Genomic DNA, 22372 nt, shown 5'->3' on the forward strand with positions numbered 1-22372 from the left:
ATGTGCAAACCATGCATATTATATTACTTGTATACATATTATATGATTTATTTATTACATATATATATATAAAATGAAAATGCAACTCAGCTCACCATAATGCAGTATCAGTGTGAGCTTAATTTATTGATGCATAGAAAAACACACAAGTTAAAACAAGTGCAGGAAATGTGCATGGCCAGAAGAGATCATATTAAGATATAAAATAATCATGAAAGTCAATGAAGTTTTTATTCTTTCTGTGTGGCCCGGTGGTTGAAGACCCCTGATAGAACGTGATATATATATATATATATATATATATATATATATATATATATATATATATATATATATACTGATAGCAGTTTTAATATGCACGTTATTGTGTTTAGTTATACTGATGAGCTCTGATGAGCCGAGTTGAAGGTTCAGAGCACCCAGTTGTTGCCCTTACTGCAATGGCGGCGGCGTTGACGTGTTAGTGTAGGTGATTGCGCATGCATGGATTTTGCAATATCTGGCAACAACTATCTGTAGTCCAGTCACAACAATAGTGCGGCGGCCGCGCGAGTCAGGGCTCTGTGTCTGGATGTGTTGGAACCCTGTTTGGGGGTGATACAGGCGAGATCCGGGGAAGTTCCAAAAGAGATCCAAGTGGAGATCAGGAGAAGAACCTGGGTAGATCTAGAGAAGATCCAGTGGAGATCCAGTGGAGGTCCAGAGGAGATCCTGGGAAGCCTAAGCGCGACAGTAACCATGCCCATGTCAGTGAGTAAAGCGTGCCGGAGTCTTGCGCTCTCCACCTGGCTGCTGTCTTTCTGCTTCGTGCACTTGCTGTGTCTGGACTTTACCGTGGCCGAGAAGGAGGAGTGGTACACCGCGTTCGTGAACATCAGCTACCAGGACCCGGCCACCTCCGAGCCGAAGACGGAGAAATCAGAGAGCGGCCGCTATGGTGAGCAATCGCCCAAAAGAGAGGCCCGGGGCCCGGTGTTCATCCCGCTGCCCGGTCACGACCGGCTGGCCTGCGACTCCAGCACCAGGTTCCCCTCACCGCAGGCTGCACACGGGCCCTGGATCGCGCTCATAGCCAAAGGCAACTGCACTTACCGAGAGAAAATCCGCCACGCAGCCAGTCTCAACGCCTCCGCCGTGGTCATCTATAACGTGGGGTCGAGTAACCCCAATGAGACAATCACCATGCCTCACCAAGGTAAGACTCGTCCCCTGTGTCTTCTCTAATGGACATGTCAGTAAGATGTCTCAGTCTTCTGTGGGATTGTTTATTATCCAGTTTGTCTGTTTGCATGTCCATCTGTCCCAGTCTGTCTGTCTCACTTCCTATATCCCAGTCAATCCGTCCCATTCCATGTGTCTTAACCTGTCTGTCCTAGTCCCTATTCAACAGCCCATCCACCCCAGTCTGTTTCTCAGTCTGTCTGTCCTAGTCCCTATATAGTTTCTGTGTCTCAGTATGTCTAGTCACCATAACACAGTTCCTCTGTTCCAGTACATTTGTCCCAGTCCCTATACCACAGTTCCTGTATCCCAGTACGTCGTCTCAGACTCTCCGCCACAGGGACAATACTGAAATGTAACTCGGATATATTTTAGAGTCGCCAATGTGCAGTTTGTATCGCAGTACAGATTTACTGTCCTCTGAAAATGACATGTTCACTCTCAGTGAACATGTCAAAACTGTGTCCAAAGTTAATATTTTATGTAAGCACCATTGTTCTGTGGGTATGAAATTCACCAGAGCTGCACAGGTTGTTGCTGGGATCCTGGTTCACACGTCCATAATGACATCATGGAGCTGCTGGATTTTAGACACTTGGTGCTTCTCCACCTCCCACTTGAGGAGCCCCACATTTGCTGAATAGCGGTGTGTTTGGAGTTGTTATTATGTTGGAAAACTGCTGTTCGGCCCAGTTTCTAAAAGGAGGGCATCATGTTTTGCTTCAGAATGTCACAGTATATATTGGAATCCATGTTTCCTTTAATGAACCTTCCCAGTACCAGCAGCACTCCTGCAGCCCCAGACCATGATGCTGCCACCACCATGTTTGACACAAGACACAATTTTCTTGGTTCTCCTCACCAGGGCGTTACCACACATGCTGGACACCATCTGAGCCAAACAGGTTTATCTTAGTCTCATCAGAACACAGGACATATTTCCAGTAATTCATGTTCTTGGACAGGTTGTTCTTCAGCAAACTGCAGGCTTTTTTGTGAGCCAGCTTCAGAAGAGGCTTCCTCCTGGGACGATGGCCATGCAAAGCGACTTGTTGCAGCATATGGTGTAAAAGCACTGCAAAGCGGACCTTCTGCAACCTCTAAAGCAATGCTGCAGCACTCATGTGTCTGTTATTTCAAAGCAGCTTCTGCATCTAACGCACAGCATGAGGATTTAACTTCTTTGATGGATCCTTGTGAGGTCTGTTCCGAGTGGAAACCGCCTTGGAAAACCTCTGTGTGATCCTGACCACTGTATTTTAACTCAGATTACATGATGTACATTTATCACTCAGGGTGATTGTTGACAGCTATTTTGTCAATTATATACAGTATATACACTAACCATGCTCCAGCATCAGATACACTTGTACTAACAGCACCCTCACCACCTGAAACTGTACACAACTCAGATGATATCTGCTCAGTGGTGTTTTCTTTCCACTGGACAGAGGAGACGAGGACTGACAAACCTGAACTGTTCGTAAAAACAAGCGTGACAGGGCCAGTAACCGTACACCGTTAGAGGGACATGTTTAATCCTGAGCTTCTCACCGCTTGGATGTTTTTTTTTTAATTCTTTACCACATATCTAATCTCTGCTGAATGGTGAGAAATTCACTGGCATTTCCACAGCAGGCATGAATCACACTCCTGACATTATGATTCTGTCACCAGTCCAATTAGAAATGTCTTCAGAGCCCATGGATCCGGAAGCCGTGCTGTCGCTGTCACGCAGACACTGATTTTCAGTGCTGACTGGATAAAGACTTTAGACTTCTCAGGGAGTTTTTCGTTCTCGGCATTGCCACTGGCGCACTTATTAGTGATAAAGATGATCGAGAGATTTATTTGACAACATGAATTGTTAGCATGTGACACTGAGACTAAGAGTCTTTAAGCAGAGCAGGCAAGTGCATAGGAGACAGACAGACAGACAGACAGACAGGTTTTGTTTATGCTTACTATTGGGTTTCTGTTTTAAATTTCAAGCAAAACTATTCTTATGCTAGCCTGATGTTTTCCTAATGTTCTTCTAATGTTATCCCAACGTTCTATCAACACGGTTCTAACTTTTTCCTAATGTTCAAGCATTGCAGTGGTATAAATTACATGTTAAAAAGGTAACACTTTTGTGCTTTGTCCAGGTTTAGGTGGTGTAAGACACTTACTAAACACTGTTTCAACCCAAATTTTTATTCACACTATTTTTTTATATACACTAATGTGTGTTTGTTGCACAGACTCATTTGAATCGTTTACAATGTACATACTGATTTTTACGTTTTACCTCCACTGAGGCTGAAAGGGGATCTTGAGGCAAAATTATGATCTTGGGGCAGAAAGCGGGTTTGAGGCATCTTGAGGCAGAAGGACGATCTTGTGGTAGAATAATGATCTTGAGGCAGAAGGACGATCTTGTAGTGGAATAGTGATCTTGAGGCAGAAGGACGATCTTGTGGTAGAATAGTGATCTTGAGGCAGAAGGACGATCTTGTAGTGGAATAGTGATCTTGAGGCAGAAGGACGATCTTGTAGTGGAATAGTGATCTTGAGGCAGAAGGACGATCTTGTAGTGGAATAGTGATCTTGATGCAGAAGGACAATCTTGTGGTGGAATAGTGATCTTGAGGCAGAAGGACGATCTTGTAGTAGAATGGTGATCTTGATGCAGAAGGACGATCTTGTAGTGGAATAGTGATCTTGATGCAGAAGGACGATCTTGTGGTAGAATAGTGATCTTGTGGTAGAAGGATGGTATTGGGTAGAAGGAAGATCTTGTGGTAGAATAGTGATCTTGTGGTAGAAGGATGGTATTGGGTAGAAGGAAGATCTTGTGGTAGAATAGTGATCTTGTGGTAGAAGGATGGTATTGGGTAGAAGGATGATCTTGTGGTAGAATAGTGATCTTGTGGTAGAAGGATGGTATTGGGCAGAAGGATGATCTTGTGGTAGAATAGTGATCTTGTGGTAGAAGGATGGTCTTGGGTAGAAGGATAATCTTGGGCAGAAGGATGATCTTGTGGTAGAATAGTGATCTTGTGGTAGAAGGATGGTCTTGGGTAGAATAGTGATCTTGAGTTGAGGCAGAAGGATGATCTTGTGGAAGAATAGTGATCTTGAGGCAGAAGGATGGTCTTGGGTAGAATGATGATCTTGAGGCAGAAGGATGATTTTGTGGTAGAATAGTGATCTTGAGGCAGAAGGATAATCTTGTGGTAGAATAGTGATCTTGTGGTAAAATAGTGATCTTGTTGTAGAAGGATGGTCTTGTGGTAGAATAGTGATCTTGTTGTAGAAGGATGGTCTTGTGGTAGAATAGTGATCTTGAGGCAGATGGACGTTCTTGTGGAAGAATGATGTTCTTGGGCAGAAATGATAATGATCTTGGGCAGAAAGGCAGGCTTATGGTTGAATGACAACCCCAGGGCAGAAAGAATGGTGTTATGTCATGCAGTGTATTAACAGTGCAGTATAATACCCCTGACATGACAGCTGTTGCTTTACAGTGTAGAAAGAAAGACACTGTTCTCCATCAACTCTGGTAAGGAGCTGAATCAGAGACAGCATGCTAATCATCCGAGCATCAAAACCTCAAAATCAATCCAACTTTCTCTATACATTTTCATTTCCAGCCCATATATAGTACAGTACACAGTCTTATAAAACAGCACAGGATTAGTGTTGACTGGCCAGAAGGTGTGTGTGTGTTGTTTGTGTGTATAGCAGCTCGCCTGTAACATGAACCATTTAATATTAATGCACTCGTTGTTTCTGTAGTAACAGCTCATAGCCTGGGCTTACAGACACTATAGGTAATAAGATAAATAACAAAAAGTTGTATAATGAAGTAAAACAAGTGTCTAACTGTTGACATGGTGACGCCGTGGACGAGAAATATATTGATTAATAGGAGTCTCAGCTGCAAGCTGTTTTCTGGTATCCGTACATTACTGAAGCTTTTCCATTTGGGGAGACTTTTACTTTAACTTCACTACATTTCAAAGTCCAATATCTCCCTTTTTACTCAAATACATGTTGCGAAATCAGTCGTTTGTTTTATAAATAAACTGAACCGCTCAAACACGCAGCGATCCACCAATCAGGATCGAGCGATCGCTCCATTTTAAACTTGTTTTGATTGGCGCTTGGTGTATCTTCTGATCACCAACATACAGTTCAGCATCAGTTCAACAGCAAGCAGGACATTTAGATAGGAATAAATGTTGAGGTAACTCCAGACTCGAACTCGCCACAACTCACGTGGTTTTACTTGCGTGAATTTTTTTTTAAGTACCGTATTTTCCAGACTATAAGCCGCTCCTTTTTCCCACGCTTTGAACCCCGGCTTAAACAATGAAGCGGCTAATTTATAGATTTTTCGAGGGTTTTTCCCGGTTTCACAAACTTCAAGCCAAAACACTGAGTCCCATAACATTAGACCAATGAAATTGCTGAACGGGTTCAGGTGAACCAATGAAACTCTTTATATTAAATCAGATGCGCTCCCACTGAATCGGGCCGCACCACATCATAAATATGGATGATGTTCCTCTGATGTTTGACCTGCCGCTCACTCGGACTGTCTACAGGAAATGTGAATCATTCATCACGCTGAAAACAACCGGGCATGAAAACACACACTTCACCTGTGTTCTGAGCTGCACGGCATCGGGAGAAAAGATTCACCGATGGAGATTTTTAAACGCACGACGATGCCAAAAGATAAACTCTTGAGAGAAATTGTTGTGAAAGGAAGGAGGAAGACAGTGAACAATGACTTTCTTGGTAGGCTACTGTTTAGATACAAGCCGTGTAACAGACACTGTCTTTCATTAAAGCCTGTGTAAAGTTCATTAGTTTTAGTGTAGACTTACAGCGGCTTATAGACAGGTGCGGCTTATTTATATTCAAAATAAAAATCTTTGTAAAATTTAGCGGCTTATATTTGGGTGCACTTAATAGTCCGGAAATTACGGTAGCTAAAAAGAAGATTTGTGTTTTAAGAGTCACATTAGAGTCTTTTCACGTAAACTGAGTTGATTACCCGAGTGTCTAAGTGACAAAAACGATAATAGGAACATTATAGCTGTAATAAGTCATAGTACTTTGGGATACTTAAGTACATTTGAAGGCAAATACTTTTTTGTACATATTTTACATCTCTACTTTAACTCAAGTACATGGTTTGTGTAATTCATCCATCACTGTGACAGAGAGAGAGAGAGAGACCATATACTTCAGGCTAACTTTAAATCCTAGCTTTAATTTCACAGGCTTCTCAACCTTACGTGTCTTATTCTTGTGAGATCCATTGTGTTGTCTGTTTTGTTCCCATTAGAAACCCAGAGCGCATCAGAGACGACTTTGTTTTTCCAAATAAGCTTCTTTTTTTCACCTCAGGAGATGTGGTGAGAAACGCTCAGAAAATGATGTAAGTGACTGTAACTAGCTTAAACACAAGGACCTGAGGACCTGGGTGAAGATACACACACACACACACACACACACACACATTTACTAGCACGTACAACCCGTGGTCATTACAGAGGCTGTGAAGCATGAGCTGTTTCTTCAAGTGTGAAGAAAAAGGGAGAAGTGCCAAATCTAATGTTTCTACCTCTCCCACAATGCACTGCTGTTTCTGTGATTGTAGAACAGTTGAGCAGAAAGGGCACGCGTCCTCTCAGCCTGTTCTTCATGATCAAACCGGCTGTCGTTTCATCCCCCCCAGGGCCTGTTTTTATTTCTTTCCCCAGCCCCGTGTTTCTGTGTTTCTCTGTGTCTCATTTGACTTGGGCAGGTTTTAGTAGACAGACGTCTGCGTGTCCAGGCTTCTCACATCATCTTTATTATTGTAGAATTATTTATTTATTCTTAATCATTTGTTTACTTTTTTTACTTCTCCTCTCTGCCCGAATACTCTCTTCTTCACATCACTCTTCTTTCTCTTCTCTTCTCTTCTATCTTCTTTCTTCTCTCCATCTCTTCTTTAATTTTTCTCTTCTCTCCTCTCCTTATCCACCCTCCTTTTCTCTTCTTTTTCTTCTCTCCTTCTCTTCTTTCTTTTCTCTTCTCTTCTTTTTCTTCTTCTCTTATTTTCTTTTTCCCCAATTAATCTTCTCTTCTCTCCAGCTCTTCTTCAATTTTTCTTCTTCTTCTTTTTCTTCTTCTTTTCTTTTCTTCTTTTTCCTTTTTCCCCTTTTCTTTTCTCTTATTTGATTTTTCTGCTATTATCTTCTCTTCTACCTTTTTTCTTCTCTCCATCTCTTCTTTAATTTTTCTTCTCTTCTTTTCTCCTCTTTTTCCTCTTCTCTTCTCTCCTCTTCTTTTGTTTTTACTTCTGTTCTTCTCCTCTCTTTTCTTTTTCTTCTCTCCATCTCTTCTTTTATTTTTCTTCATCTCTTCTTTTATTTTTTCCCTCTGTTTAATCTTCTCTTATTTTTCCTCTTCTCTTCTCTTCCTTCTTTCCATCTCTTTTTAATTTTGTCTTTTCTCTTCTTTTTCCTCTTTTTCCTCTTTCTTTTCTCTTATTTTCTTTTGCTCTTCTCTTCTTTTTTAATCTTTTTTTTTCTTCTCTCCATCTCTTCTTTCATTTTTTGTCTTCTCTTCTTATCGTTTTTCCTCTTTTTTACCTCTTTTTCTTCTTCAGTATTAAAGTCAGACCCTCTTGGACTGATGTGTATTGAGGCCATTATGAGTGTGAGGTGTTAAGTTTTGAGCAACATAGCAGTCAACACTGAAAGCCTTGTGTGTGTGTGTGCGTGTGTGCGTGTGTGTGTGTGTGTGTGTGTCTACTCCTAGTGGGGCGAAGGGGTCTGGCATGTTATGACTAGGTGAGGAGAGAGACTGTTCTGACAGACTCTGCATGTTAAATGGAATTGGAGAGAGTAACTCGGCTCCCCAACACACACACACACACACACACACACACACACACACACACACACACACACTCCTTTACATAAGATGATCCCTGAGCAGTGTGTGCAGCTGGTCTAACTCCAGTCATCAAGCTAACAGGAGGCTGAGAGAAGAAATATGGAGAGAAGATCATGGAAGCGGATTCGATTGTTGATCTCACAGACGGCCTCTGGTAGAAAAGTACACACAGGTGGTTTGATTCAGTTGGTGAAGTTCAAATGTAGAATAAAATTCTGTATGATTATATTACATGGATATTTTCATTACATAGCATTCCATCAGTCTAAGTCTAGTAGAGTTTTGGGATATTTGATAGTCCACTGGTCTAGTTTAAAATGAATTCTCAGTCAGAATGGTCTGAGGGACCTGAGCCATGGCACTGAATGGTTTAGAAGTCCAGCTATTATGTCAGAACAGGCTGAAGACCTTTGGTGCATACAGGTTAAAAGCCTTTAGACAGAGGTCCTCAACCACCAGGTCATGACCCATTCTGAGAGCCATGGAAGAGTTGCTACTACGTTGTAAAAACCTTTTGGGGAAAATGTCTGAAGATATGATTCTTTATAATTTATTGCATTTTACCCCGTAAGAGCAGATATCCAAATTTACAAATTTAAAATATCTACAAATAAAATATAATAAATCAAATCAATTAGGGCTGCAACTAAGGATTATTTCCAAAATCGATTAATCAGACGATTGTTTTTTATTTTATTTCGATTAATCGGACGAAATATATTTATTTTATTTGTTGCAGCCCTAAAAATGTTTTGTATATTGATTAAATTAAGTAATTGAGTAATAATTGAGTGTCATAAAACCATCATGAGTTCAAGTTTTCACTTCTCTTCATTTATCCCTCAATTTCTTCATTGAAGGAACAAGATAATTGTAAATTCCTTATGTGTAAATGTATTAAAACTTTTTCAACAGTTTTGTAGTCTGTCTGCAATCCCTCCTGCCGATGGTCACGCTCTTTTACTGGCTGAAGTGCATTGGATTTCGATGAGCAACGTTCAGCCTCTGGCCCTTTAATGCACCAGAGTTGAAACAGGCTAGATTTAAAGCAGCTTTACGTAACCGAAATCGACATAAACAAGAACGCTTGAGGATTAATGATGAGGATTGTAAAGGACTAGAGGCTTCCTGGGTATTTAGCAGATGGCCACAGTGTGTCTGGAAAGTCCAAATCATATACACATACTGGCGTTCATGTTGGAATTGTTAAATAATTGTTAAAACCTTGCGGTCGCCATCAGTCGTCTGACTCATGAACAGAGACGGATTTTACAGCAAATGTCTCAGATGGACAGAATATCACAGAATTGTATTAGTCAGTTTCACCGGCTTAACTCAACTGCTAGATGTGTCCCAATTATTACATAATTACATACACATCCAGCTCTAATATTCATTAAATACAGTGGTTTGTCCATTTGCTAGCTAGGTGTTAACACTGTGTGTGTGTGTGTGTGTGTGTGTGTGTGTGTCAGGTGTTTTAATATTCAGTGCATCATATTTAACGTGTTTAAGTGTGTCACTTTTCACTCAGCTTTTCTACGTCGTTCTCCCTTTTTTCAGACTCACTACTGCTCAGGTGTGTGCACAAGGTTGTGTGATTAGCAATGTTTTATGTTCATGAGGGAAAAAAAAATCAAGGACGTGATTTCAAATACAATTGTTCTGTGCAGCCCAACATTCACAACTTTCCTTATTATATTTGATACATTTATGAATTTTTTATATACACTATAAGGGCTGTGACTTTTCCAGCGATGTATGGTTCGTTCCCAAACTGTTACCACAAAGCTGGAGGAACACAATTGTGTAGGAGAATTACATTTGGAGACCCAAACCTGCTCCAGCATAACATGTGCACAAAGCTACCATGAAGATATGCTTGACATGGGTTGGAGTGGAAGATCATGAGTCGTTTGCTATAGAGCCCTGAACACCTTCAGTATGAATTGGAACGCTAACTGCACCCCAGGCCTCCTCACTCTACATCAGTACCTGGTTTTAATAACCAGACTTTGAGATTTGTATGTGCTTTTTTGAACATCCCAATTCCACATTTAGTCCCCATTTGCTGTTATAATAACCTCCACTCTTCTGGGAAGATGTTCCATTAGACTTCGAGGTGTACTTCTGGAGAGTCACCCTAAAAGGGTTTAGTAGGGTTTAATACGGCCACTCATTATCTTCTAATCCAACCCATGCAAAGCATATCTTCATGAAGCTGGCATTGGTGCCTTATCATGCTGGAATAGGTTTAAAACTCCTAGTTCAAAATGTAATGGTATTGCCTCCAGAGACATCTTATACAACTGTGCATCTCCAATTTTTTGGAGCTCGGAGAAGAACCTCATATGGTTGGAAAGGTCCTAATACTTTTGTCCAAATAGTGTATGACAATGAATTTTCAACTATAATGTCATCACGCTGAAACACTAAACGTGCCTGCTAACAGCGTTCTGATAGCATTTTATAAATATCCATCACCTTTTGTGCAAGTGTTACAGCTTAAGCTGTCTCTCATTACCTCGGTCTATAGACACACAGTGTTCGTGTTGTCAGAGTGGAAACATTACATAAAGGCATTAAAGGCACAGCGTGATAACGCCGACCGGATCATGTGGTTTTAATTGGTCTCTCGCAACCTGTGGATATTTTTAGACTTCATAAGCACCTGATGGAAGAGTGTTTGAGTTATGAGTTCTGTCTGACTTTCACAGGAAGCACAGAGTGTGAAGTATGTAGACAGTAACAGGTTGGAGAGATTTAAAGCATGGCTGTGTGTTATCGGTCTACTTGCGCTATAGGTGCTTATATATACTGTATGTCTCCTCAGATTCTCAATTTAGCTTGGAAAAGCTCTCGATCTCTGTATGCTGCTGAACGGAGGATATAATGATCAACATGTTGAGACAGAGTCGGGACGAGACTGCCCCGGGCTGCCCTCTGAGCCATAGCTTTAAATAGATTGTGGCTATTTTTAGCAGTGGTGGAGCAAAAGGTGGAGTTTTTTCGGCCCTGGGTTGTTTGCGGTCGTTTTAAATTTTCTCTCATTTCTTTGAAAAGTCAGAGACTAGAGCAGCATTGTGGCGAGAATGACTGAAATTTATTCCAATGCTGTTTTTTTTTTTTTAAATATAAAATCTGATTGGTCACAAACTGTTCATTCATTTTTAGTATAACTGTAGTTTTTATCACAATTCACAAAGTTTATATGAATGTGCCTGTTCTTATACATTGTTGTTTCTTTAGTAACCAAACCCACTTCGTGGTTGATAATTGTGGACCCCATCAAAATACTCCATTACTGATGATTTTCCCACAACGGCATAATATTAAGTAGTTTATTCCTTCTTTAATGTTGATATTTGGGCTGCAGCTATGAATTATTTTAGTAATCGAGATACTGATTATATACCGATTAAACGAGTAAACGGATAAGTAGTACTTTTTGTTTATTGAAGAGCGATACTAAATATACAAGAGGAAATAAGACGGGTCTTAATTAATTTTTATTGCTGAAATTGCATACAAGAATATCTGTGAAAACTAGTGGTGTAACGGTACACGTATTTTATTCGGTACAAAGCTTACGGTTCGGTACACGTGTACCGAATGCAATCCTTTTTACAGGCGGAACATAGTTCAAATCTGAGTTTCCTCAGGAACGTACAAAGTGGCAGACCGCAAGTATCTGCCTCGCACTTTTTCTATCTTTTTTTATTCTGCAGCATCTTCTGTGTTTACCGGCGGGTGGTGCGCCAGTGATAACGGTCTGGGGGAAACACAATGGTCTTGTTGGTTGCTTGGGTCGCCACAGCGGATCATCCGTCTCCATACCCCCCTGTCCTCTACATCTGCCTCTTTCAAACCAACTACCTGCATGTCTTCCCTCACCACATCCATAAACCTCCTCCTTTGTCTTCCTCTTTTCCTCCTTCCTCATGGCTCCATCTTCAGCGTTCTCCTCCCGATATACCCCATGTCCCTCCTCTACACATTGCTCAATCTCGTCTTCCTCACCTTGTCTCCAAAACGTCCTACATGCGCTGTCTCTCGTTTCTAATCCTGTCCATCTTCATCACTCCCAACGAAAACCTCAACATCTTCAGATATGCTATCTCCAGCTCCACCTCCTGTACCATACAACATAGAGACAGTGGCATTGAGTAAAAGAAAGGTGGAGCTGGAGGTAGCAGAGCTGAAGAGGGAGAGATAAATAGATAGATGTATATAGATAAATATGGGAATATTTTGTAAACTGACGTTTGTTGTGGAAGGAGTCTCCAGTGTCAGCGCTTTGAAACAGTAAACAGATGAAAGGCCATAATATGTTGTTCATTGATTATTTGTGTGCAGTTTACTGTGGGAATATTCTGTTATGGTGGGATATTCTGTTATTAGAAAGCAATCAGTAACTCCGCTTGTTGTTTATTCCTTCATTTTCAATTGTAGAGCACTTTTAACATTGTCCCAAATCAGCACTGCAGAGACAAATAAGTTATAAAGTTCGAATTTGTACGCTTGTTCCTTTTAATTTTTTATCCCTAATGAGCGAGCCAGTGGAGACTGCTACAAGGAAAAACTCCCTGAGATGACATCAGAAAGAAACATTGAGAGGAACTAGGGTCCTGAGCCATTGTAGCAGACTGTGCATATTCATTTCAATTCAAATCCATCCTGCTAGATCTTGAGCTGCTTAGTAACTTCATGGATCTTTAGGCTGTTTATGTGGAATCATCCCCAGCTGCTTTTATCTCCAATTGAAGATAACTCCATCTAGGGATGATGTTGGGGGTGTTGAGATGATTCCGGCAGATCCGAAGAAAAAAAAAAAAAAGACAGGAACACTGGACTCTGGTATAACTTGACAGACAGGGAGAGAAATCAGGGTGCAAGTTTTTCATTGCATTTCCATCCCCTCTATTCGATATTCTATCAAATCCAAATGAAAAATCTCCCTAGTCACATTTAAAACAGTTGAGGCCAAAGGTTTACACACACCCAGGCTATAGACATTCAAGACATTTCTTTTTAATACACATTTCCTGTGTTGAGACCATCTGGGTTCATTCTTTACTTCCATACAAGGTCATTAAAAAAATAAAATAAATAAAAACAGCTAAGAGACCGACTTCTTTTAGTTTTTATTTACTTGATCTGATTTTCGGAAGTTGCACACTTCTGGGATTGTTGGGATTTAGCGTTGTTGTCTTTTAATTGCTTGAACTTTGAATCAAACTCTTGTTCTAGATCTCTTTCTCCACAACTGTCTTCTGACAGAGCTTTGTGGTGGCCACTTTTAAACCCTTTGAGTTTCTTGATTATACATCATTTAGTGGCAAATTTGTAGGCATGTTGAGGGAGGTGTTAGTGGGAATGTTGATGAGTCTTGATTTGTGGAAGGTTTTGAGCTCAAACCGCAGCAAGGTAGTAGCAAGTTTGTCTGTCAAATGGCATAAATATATATAAATAAGATCGGTAGATTTATCGATCGATTCTGAGAGACTTTTTCTTTGCTGATTTCTTGCTGTGTTGCCTCAATATTTCTTGATAACCTTCTTCTCTCATGATGCCACTCACTGGGAAGGATGTTCACTTTAATTTTCAGTTCCACCCCATGCTGCTGGCTCTTTACCCTTAACTGCTCAATAGTGTAAATAAGATATTTATAAGTCACTCAGTTCCATATTTTTGCAACCGAGAACATTTCTTCACTTGTCTAGCAGATGGAAGTGATGAGATTTTTCACACATGCTGTGTAGCATGTCTTTATCTTTGGTCATGTTTATTTGACTTTAGCGATTACATGAAAATTGAAGCCTTTATGCAAATCATAAACTACTTTTGCAGGTAATGGACAAAATGATTAGTAGGGTATGTAAGTAGTTTTTGAGAAACCGAGACAATGTCACGGCTTTTATGGATTTTTTGTTAACTTTTTTTAAAAGATAATATGGAAAACATTACCGTATTTTTCAGACTATAAACCGCTACTTTTTTCCCACGTTTTGAACCCCACATCTTAAACAACGAAGCGGCTAATGTATGAATTTTTCCTGGGTTTTTCCCGGTTTCACAAACTTCAAGCCAAAAAACTGAACCCCATAACATTAGACCAATGAAATTTCCCAACGTAAACGAAAAAACGCACCTCACCTGTGTTCTGAGCTGCACAGCTTTGGGAGAAAAAATTATTTTTTTTTAAACGCACGACGATGCTAAAAGATAAACTCCTGAGAGAAATAGTTGTGAAAGGAAGCAGGAAGACAGTAAACAATGACTTTCTTGATAGGCTACTGTTTAGATACAAGCCGTTGTAACACGTTGAGTCTGGGTGAAGGGAGAGCTCGCTAACTCCAGTTGCAACAGAAATCATATAAGCACAGACAGGTTTCCAAAACTCGTGCTTTTTTATTTTTCTTGGCAACAGCATTACGGGTTAGTCAAAGAAACTTAGAAATGAGCATCAGAAAATAATAAGGACATATTCCTCAGTCTTGCACACATGCAGTAATACCGAAGAAAATGTGGTGCCAGGCTATTCCCAAAATACCGCTATGCTCCTAAAGGATATTTCACCTGTTACACCGTGTGTAATGTGTCTTTCGTTAAAGCCTGTGTAAAGTACATTAGTGTAGACACGGCTTATAGACAGGTGCGGCTTATTTATGTTAAAAATAAAAATATTTGTAAAATTCAGTGGGTGCGGCTTATATATGGGTGCGCTTTATAGTCCGGAAATTACGGTATCTTTTTATTCTAACAAAAATGCATTATTAGTGTCATCATACAGGCGAACACAGTAAGGTAGATGCTCATCATTTATCATTCTACTCCTCAGCCAAGTTCTAATATTTTATAATTCATTGTTTTGAGAGCTGAATTGAGGCATAATTTAATTGACTTAAGGATGCTGTTGCCATGGGGATCGATCGGCACAAACAACATGGATCTGTGTTTGTTCATCCCGTCTTCGCACCGTTTGCAGGGCATGATGCTAATTATTCACCAGTGAACAGTGATCTCCCAGAGCGGGTTATTTTTATCCCAGCAAGATCAGCACAGATCTGTTCCAGTCCTGCTGCATACCAGCAAGTGCTCCAGCTCATGTTTTTCTCTGGAGACAGGAATGGCATGCGGTGGGTTACTAGTTACACTATTTGGACAAACTGTCTTTTCCAGCCATATGTGGTTCTTTTCCAAACAGTTAACAAAGTTGGTGGCACGCAATTTTAGAGGTGTGGTAGCATGACATTTTCCCTTCATTTGAACTAGGAGACCCAATGCCCCTGTTCACAAAGCCAGCTCTATGAAGATATGCTTTACATGGGTTGGAGGAGAAGATCTCCTGCTATAGAGCTCTGACCTCAACCCTATTGAACACCTTTGGGATGAACTGGAACGGTGACTGCACTCCAGGTCTCCTCACCTCACCTACATCAGTACCTGGCTTTACTAATGTGGCTGAATGAGCACAAGTCTCCACAAGATCACTCCAAAATCTAGTGGAACATCATCTCAGATGGACTAAACAGGGAATTGGATGTTTAAAAAGCAGATATCTTACTGTCAGGTGTCCACAATGTTTTGTCCATATAGTGTACACTTTTATATTAATCGCATTTTCATTGAACGTTTAATAATAACAATTGAGTAAATTAATGAAGCTTTGGAACGCTAAACCTTTAAAAAAAAACACAGTAAGTGTGAATGTATGTCTTATTCATGTTCCGCATATCATCTTTCTGACTTCCAGGAACAGGAGACGTGGTGGCCATCATGATCCCCGAGCCGAAAGGGCGAGAGATTGTTGCCTTGCTGGAGAAGAACGTGAGCGTGATCATGCACATCACCATCGGCACTCGCAACCTGCAGAAGTACGTGAGCCGAACCTCGGTCGTGTTCGTCTCCATCTCCTTCATCGTGCTCATGATTATCTCACTGGCGTGGCTCGTCTTCTACTACATCCAGCGCTTCCGATATGCCAACGCACGCGATCGCAACCAGGTACACACATGGCAATCTGTGAAGTTTAGTATGGGCTAATAGTCTAAGAATTTGCAGGTGGTTTTGGATTCCTCAACCTGACATCCTTTATGTTTCTAGAAGTGCCTTGTAGAAGCTGTCAGGTGATGAGCGGTGGTACTGTTTTTATTCCGAGTGATGTTAAAAAAGATCTGGTCGAGGCGATGCTTCACATAAACCACATTCCCATAGCTACAAAAAGAATCAAATTCATGACTACATGATTTTCAGATTGTATCATATGGATATTTTGACTTGGATGATTCAAGAAAAAAACCTATGAAGTTATCTTCTGGTTTTATTGTAGGAAACCTTGATTATAGTTTCTCTAGTAACAACCTACTTAGTGACTTTATAATGGATTAAAATGAACGTGTAATTGTGGAAAAGGGGCATTTTTGCTTTTTGTATGGAGACACTGGTAAAACTTCTGGATAATGTGCTTGCCATTTTCCGTTTTTTCGTGATTTTTTTTTGTTATAATTAATTATAAAATATAGAAAAAAATAAAGCATGGTGACGGAACAGTTTTAAGGGTTTTTTTTGCTGTTATGATTACAAAATAAGTTTAACCTTTTTAAGTGATAAGAGAAGCTCGCTTGCATCAAAGACCTACAGTAGATGCTGCAATAATGGGTCGTGCATTTAACACTTAGCCCTCCAGAATCAATCTAGCTCGAAATAGCAACATTATGACGCCACAGCTATTGAAACCAACAACATTAAACAGAAACACATGACAAAGTACACTGCTGAGCACATTTGGGATGAACTGGAACCCCAGGCCTCCTCACATCACCTACATCAGTATCTGACTTTACTAACACCCTTGTAGCTCAATGAGCACAAATCTCCATAAGCACACTCCAAAATCTAGTGGAACATCTTCCTAGAAGAGTGGAGGAAATTATAGAGGCAAATTGGGATTAAATGTTGAATGCGATGCTTAAAAAACACATACAAAAAACACATTGATTTGCTTATATCACTGAAGTTCGTGTCGAACGCTTCGGTCTTTATGCCTGGCTCTTATGTTGTATTTGTTTGCAGAGGCGACTGGGAGATGCTGCAAAGAAAGCCATAAGCAAGCTCCAAGTGCGCACCATCAAGAAAGGGGACAAGGTGACCTGCTCTTTATCATTTAGCTACACGTCTTTTCATCTTCTCACCTAAAAATAAATGTCTTCTGATGTATAATGTTCCTTGCACTTTTCTTAGGAATGTTTTAGACCTTTTTTTGAAGTTACTCCAAAAAGGAACTAAAACATTCCTAAGAAATTTGCAGCAGGAATAATATACATCAGAATAATATTTACACATCAGACTAATTATTGCATTTTAAAGTTAAAAACAGATGGTTGGAAGTTGGGTTTGCTGTTCGAGAATCGGTAGCTGTAGTACAGTCGTTATCCCAGTCTGTGCTCCATGTCATAAAAAGCGTAAAAAAAAAAAAAGCTGCAGCTATTGCCTTGTGTGCCATTTATTCTCATTAGCCACGCTTCATGCCTTTTATTATAGCAGCGTCCCTGCCTTCTCAGTTACTGGGAAATCTCCATTAGCCAAAACAAACAGATCCACACACATTGACATAATTGCGTCTGTGGATCTTGTTTCTAGGAAACGGAGTCAGAGTTTGACAACTGCGCCGTGTGCATTGAGGGCTACAAGGCCAACGATGTCGTAAGGATACTGCCGTGTCGGTAAGCTCCAGCGGTTCTGGATTTATCAATTAATGACTAAATCATCCATTTAACTCCACTGGCATTTAGCACACACTGCAATATTCATTTAGGATATTGGTTGAAATAAAATAATTCAAGGTGATTTTTGAAGGAACACCAGTTTTAAAAAAAAAAACAAAAGATTTGAAGTGCAGATTTTTGAAACCAATAACGAAAGCAGCCGTCTCTACTTCCTGTTCTTTCTCGTCAATCTACTTTCTGTTGCTTTAACTTAGTTTAGAAAGGGGAATTTTCCAAAGTAATGCTTGCAACAGAACAAAAAGTCCATTGGGTACCTCAGTGGATAAGATGTTGGACTACTGATTGGAAGGTCATGGGTTTAAATCCCAGCACCACTGCTGGGTCCTTGAGCAAGACCCTTAATCTTTTACTGCTCAGCTGTAGAACTGTAAGTCGCAAATGCTGTAAATGTGGGCGGAGTTGGATGGTGGTTGGCGGAGTCTAGCAAATAGTCCATGGGTAAGAAGGTTGACTTGAGTGGTAGGTGGAGCCTAAATTAAAGTCCATGGAGCATTGTCACACTTAAGTGGTAGGTGTAACTGGGCGGAGTCCAGCCAGAAATGGGCAGGAGTGTTTTTCATGCTGGATGCATTTGTTTAATAGTTGCATATTGTCCAGCACTGTGGAGGTTAGGGGTTAGAATTAGTTGTAGAGTAGTTGTACTAGATCCAGTTAAACCTCTCAGATTTCTGTTTCTGCAAGCATCAGGTATGTATCAGGTTTTAACAAAAAAAATATTCCTTTGTATGACTCAATGTCAAAGCCATCTAATATGTTCAGAGTCTATAGCTGTTATCAAAAGTAGTAACACAAAGAGCCACTACAAGCAAAATCAAAGATTTCAAGTTGTCTTATTAATATCTATATATGCTTATGAATTAGCAGGTGTGATTTGGCATTATTTAGTAATCTTAATTTATAATCGAGATTTTGTACGATTAAATTTTTTGTACGTGGTAGTAGCGAAACGTTTTGAGACTCGTTCGAGCTCTGTTTACAAGAAAGTGCTTTATTTATCTACGTTTACACACTATTACTTTTAAAATAGTCTCCTTGCACAGCAATACAGCACTCCCAGGCTTATGAAGGTCTGTGCTGCTGTGCAAGCAGCCATCTGTTCAATTTAATTCATTTTTATTTGTATAGCGCTTTTAGTGAGAGAGAGGATGACAGTATTCAAATATTCCAGTTCACCAAACACTCTATATCCATGATGCCTCCAGATCTGCTCCTTTACCTTAGAAAAACCTACAGATAAAAGGCTTTACTAAATAAATATGTTTTCAGCCTCAACTTGAACACTGAGAATGTGTCTGAGTCCCGGACACTAATTAGAAGACTGTTCCGTAACTGTAGGGGTTTATAAGAGAAAGATCTGCTTTAGTCTTTATTATTTGAGGTACCAACAAATAGCCTGCACCTTTTGATATAAGTAGGCATGTGGGATCATAATGGTACAGAAGTTAATTCATACTGCGCCGTGAAACCGTTAAATGCTTTATACATCAATAGTAGTTAGTATAATTAGTATTAATTAACTGCAGCATTCTGGACTAACTTAAGCTTATTTATGCACCTACTCGAGCACCCAGACAGTAAAACGTTACAGTAGTTTAATCTAGATGTAACAAAAGCATGAACTAGTTTTTCTGCAACCTGTAACGACATCATATTTCAAATTTTAGCAATATTTTTAAGGTGAAAGAAGAATATCCTGGTAATATTATTCACTTGAGCCTCATTGGAAAGACCAGGGTCAATAATCACACCAAGGTCTTTGACTGCTGTTTACACTAACACAGAAACAACATTCAGAGATGCTACGTAATCGGAAAGTTTACTTCTAGCTGCATGTGGTCCTAGTAAAAGTACTTACATCTTATCCGAGTTGAGCAGAAGGAAGTTTTTAAGCATCCACTGTCTAATGTTCTTTGCACACATTGTTAAGATGATCTTTCTCATCTGGCTTTGCTGAAATATACAACTGTTTATCATCAGCATAGCAATGGAAGCTAATACCATGTTTACATATAATTGCACCCAGAGGCAGCATATATAAAGAGAAAAGCAGTGGGCTTAAGGCAGATCCTTGCAGAACACCAAACTTTACCTTAGAGAGTGTGGAGAACTCACTATTTACATCAACAAACTGATAGCAATCAATAATACCTAAACCAGAAGAGAGCTGTTCCCTTTAATCCAACAGCATTTTCTAGTCTAACAAGCAGGAGATTATGATCAATGGTGTCAAAAGCTGCACTAAGTTCGAGCAAAACAAGTAAGGAGACAAAACCCTGATCAGAGGCCCATAGCAGGTCATTTACCACTTTAACCAGTGCCGTCTTTGTGCTATAATGAGGCCTTAATCCTGACTGATACATTTCATAAATGTTTTTCCTAAATAGGTGTGAGCAGAACTGCTGTGCTACAACCTTTTCTAAAATCTTGGAGATAAAGGGGAGGTTTTATGTTGGCCAATATTTAAACAGCTGACCGGGAGAAGAATACAAGTTGATGAGGAAATAAATTAAATGAAGTCATTCTCTTGAATAGGAGTAAAACTTTGTAATTGATTGTCTGTTATAATTATAGTAATATCTACCAGGTTATTTATAAAATAGTTTGGATTTATATTAATCTGGATTTTTTGCGTGATGTTCAAAATTGTATTATTGAAAAGCATGAAGTCATTACTACTTATTGATGGTTTGCATGTTAGTGCAGTACTTTTATTCCTTGTTAATTTTTCTACCGTACTGAATAAAAATCATGGATTATGCTAATGTTCTATAAGGGTTAAGAAATATGCGGATCTAGAAGCACTAAGAGCTGTTCTATAACACAGCACCATAGCATCATTGGGATGGGGCCAGAGCATATTACAGCATCAGACATTGCCTTTGCTAATTTACACCCCTCTATAATGTAACTCTTAGTAACCTTTGACTGTTGAAGGGTTAGGGTTAGGCTCCTGTGTGAAAAGCTATCTTAGAAAACCTATTCTTTCCTAAAAACCTAAGCTTACCGGCTTTGTCCAACACCCTGGCTCCCGGTATACACCTGACCTGTGCTGCTGGTGCCCCTAAAAGCCTAGCTAATTCACATGCCTCAAAGTCTCCTATAACCCGAGCTCTTTCAGGTTTCTCAGCGGGTGCTTCACTGAGGAGAGCAAACCTGTTGGACATGTGAAGCTCCTGTGGGCGAACATCAGCGTTAGCGTTGCCTTTGCAAGTATACCGCAGAGTCGTCACCCACTCACCCTGCTGCGAGTCAGGGGAGTGCTATCTCCACCTAGGGCATCCAGATTTTGCCCTGCAGAACCTGGACTGCTTTTGCACTCGCTAATTCTCTCTAGACTCTGGATGCGCTCCTCTAATGCTAACTAACTTGCACTTCTCACAGGCAAAATTATCGCTAGTGACGGGGAAAGACCGACTATACATTCCACACTCCACACACTGAATGAACTGGACGCTCGCCATAGCAGAGAAATTACGTACCTTAGTGTGTTTACTGTAGTGTGTCTTCTCAGTTCCGTTGGGAATGGTCTTCACTCACTGCTTTAAAGCAAGGAATAAAGCGTTCTTCCAGAAAAGACAAAACAGAAACGCAACTGACGGAAAGTAGAGAATACAGGACATCCAAACGATAATTCAAAATTATTTAAGGGATGAGAGATAGAAAACTGTAGTCTGTTGGCATGTTACAAAACTAGTCAGCTAGTGACAAACGGCTTGTGTCCTCTAAATCAAAAACACTAAACTTTCAACATGGATCATTTCATTTAATTATAGATGGTGTTATATTTTATCGAGTTGAGGTTTTATTACGTTTTTATGTTGAATCCTTCACTGTACAGTCTAGATCAGCTAATAAATGAGCTGTCTTTCTCAGACATGTATTTCATAAGAACTGCGTGGACCCTTGGCTGCAGGACCACAGAACCTGTCCAATGTGCAAGATGAACATCCTTAAAGCTCTTGGCATCCCGGTAAGCCTGTATTCCTGTCATAATAACACACTTATCCCTCTCAATGAATCATTTTTCTATCATAGTTGATTATAATAGTATTATAGCTTGTGAACAGTGTTTTATATCTAACCAGAAGCAAATTAGGCGCATAAAAAACACAATCGTATTTAAAGTGCATTCAGCAAACGGGGCGGTTTAACAGCATGGCTGTTTACTTATATTTTTCTTGTCCGTGCTGCACTCCATAGTGTAGCTGCCAGAAACCGATTAGCTGTAACTTGAGGTTTAAGACCTGGATTAGCTGATGTGGGTATGGTTTATTTTTGCAGAAACCATTGAACAAACATTAGGCAATATTTTTTAAAGCTTTATTTTACCAACTGCTGCTGTGTTAGGTTATATTTCAACAATTTTTTTAAAGGTTTGTGTTCAGCTCTTGTTAAACAAGGGTAATTTAGTATTCACGCTG

General features: G+C 40.0%; 1 protein-coding gene across 1 annotated transcript in view; it reads left to right on the top strand.

Moving 5' to 3' along the window:
• The first annotated feature begins 419 nt into the window (after nucleotides 1-419).
• rnf150a (ring finger protein 150a) overlaps nucleotides 420-22372 on the top strand; it is a 34294-nt gene continuing 12341 nt past the window's right edge. Inside the window, exons 1-5 of the mRNA XM_046873909.1 lie at nucleotides 420-1195; nucleotides 15920-16170; nucleotides 17239-17310; nucleotides 17806-17888; nucleotides 21825-21921. Coding sequence (XP_046729865.1) covers nucleotides 739-1195; nucleotides 15920-16170; nucleotides 17239-17310; nucleotides 17806-17888; nucleotides 21825-21921 — 960 coding nt within the window. The 5' untranslated portion in view covers nucleotides 420-738. The remainder of the gene's footprint in view (nucleotides 1196-15919; nucleotides 16171-17238; nucleotides 17311-17805; nucleotides 17889-21824; nucleotides 21922-22372) is intronic.

The sequence above is a fragment of the Silurus meridionalis genome, chromosome 2 (genome assembly GCF_014805685.1).
Source record: "Silurus meridionalis isolate SWU-2019-XX chromosome 2, ASM1480568v1, whole genome shotgun sequence".
NCBI lineage: Eukaryota > Metazoa > Chordata > Actinopteri > Siluriformes > Siluridae > Silurus > Silurus meridionalis.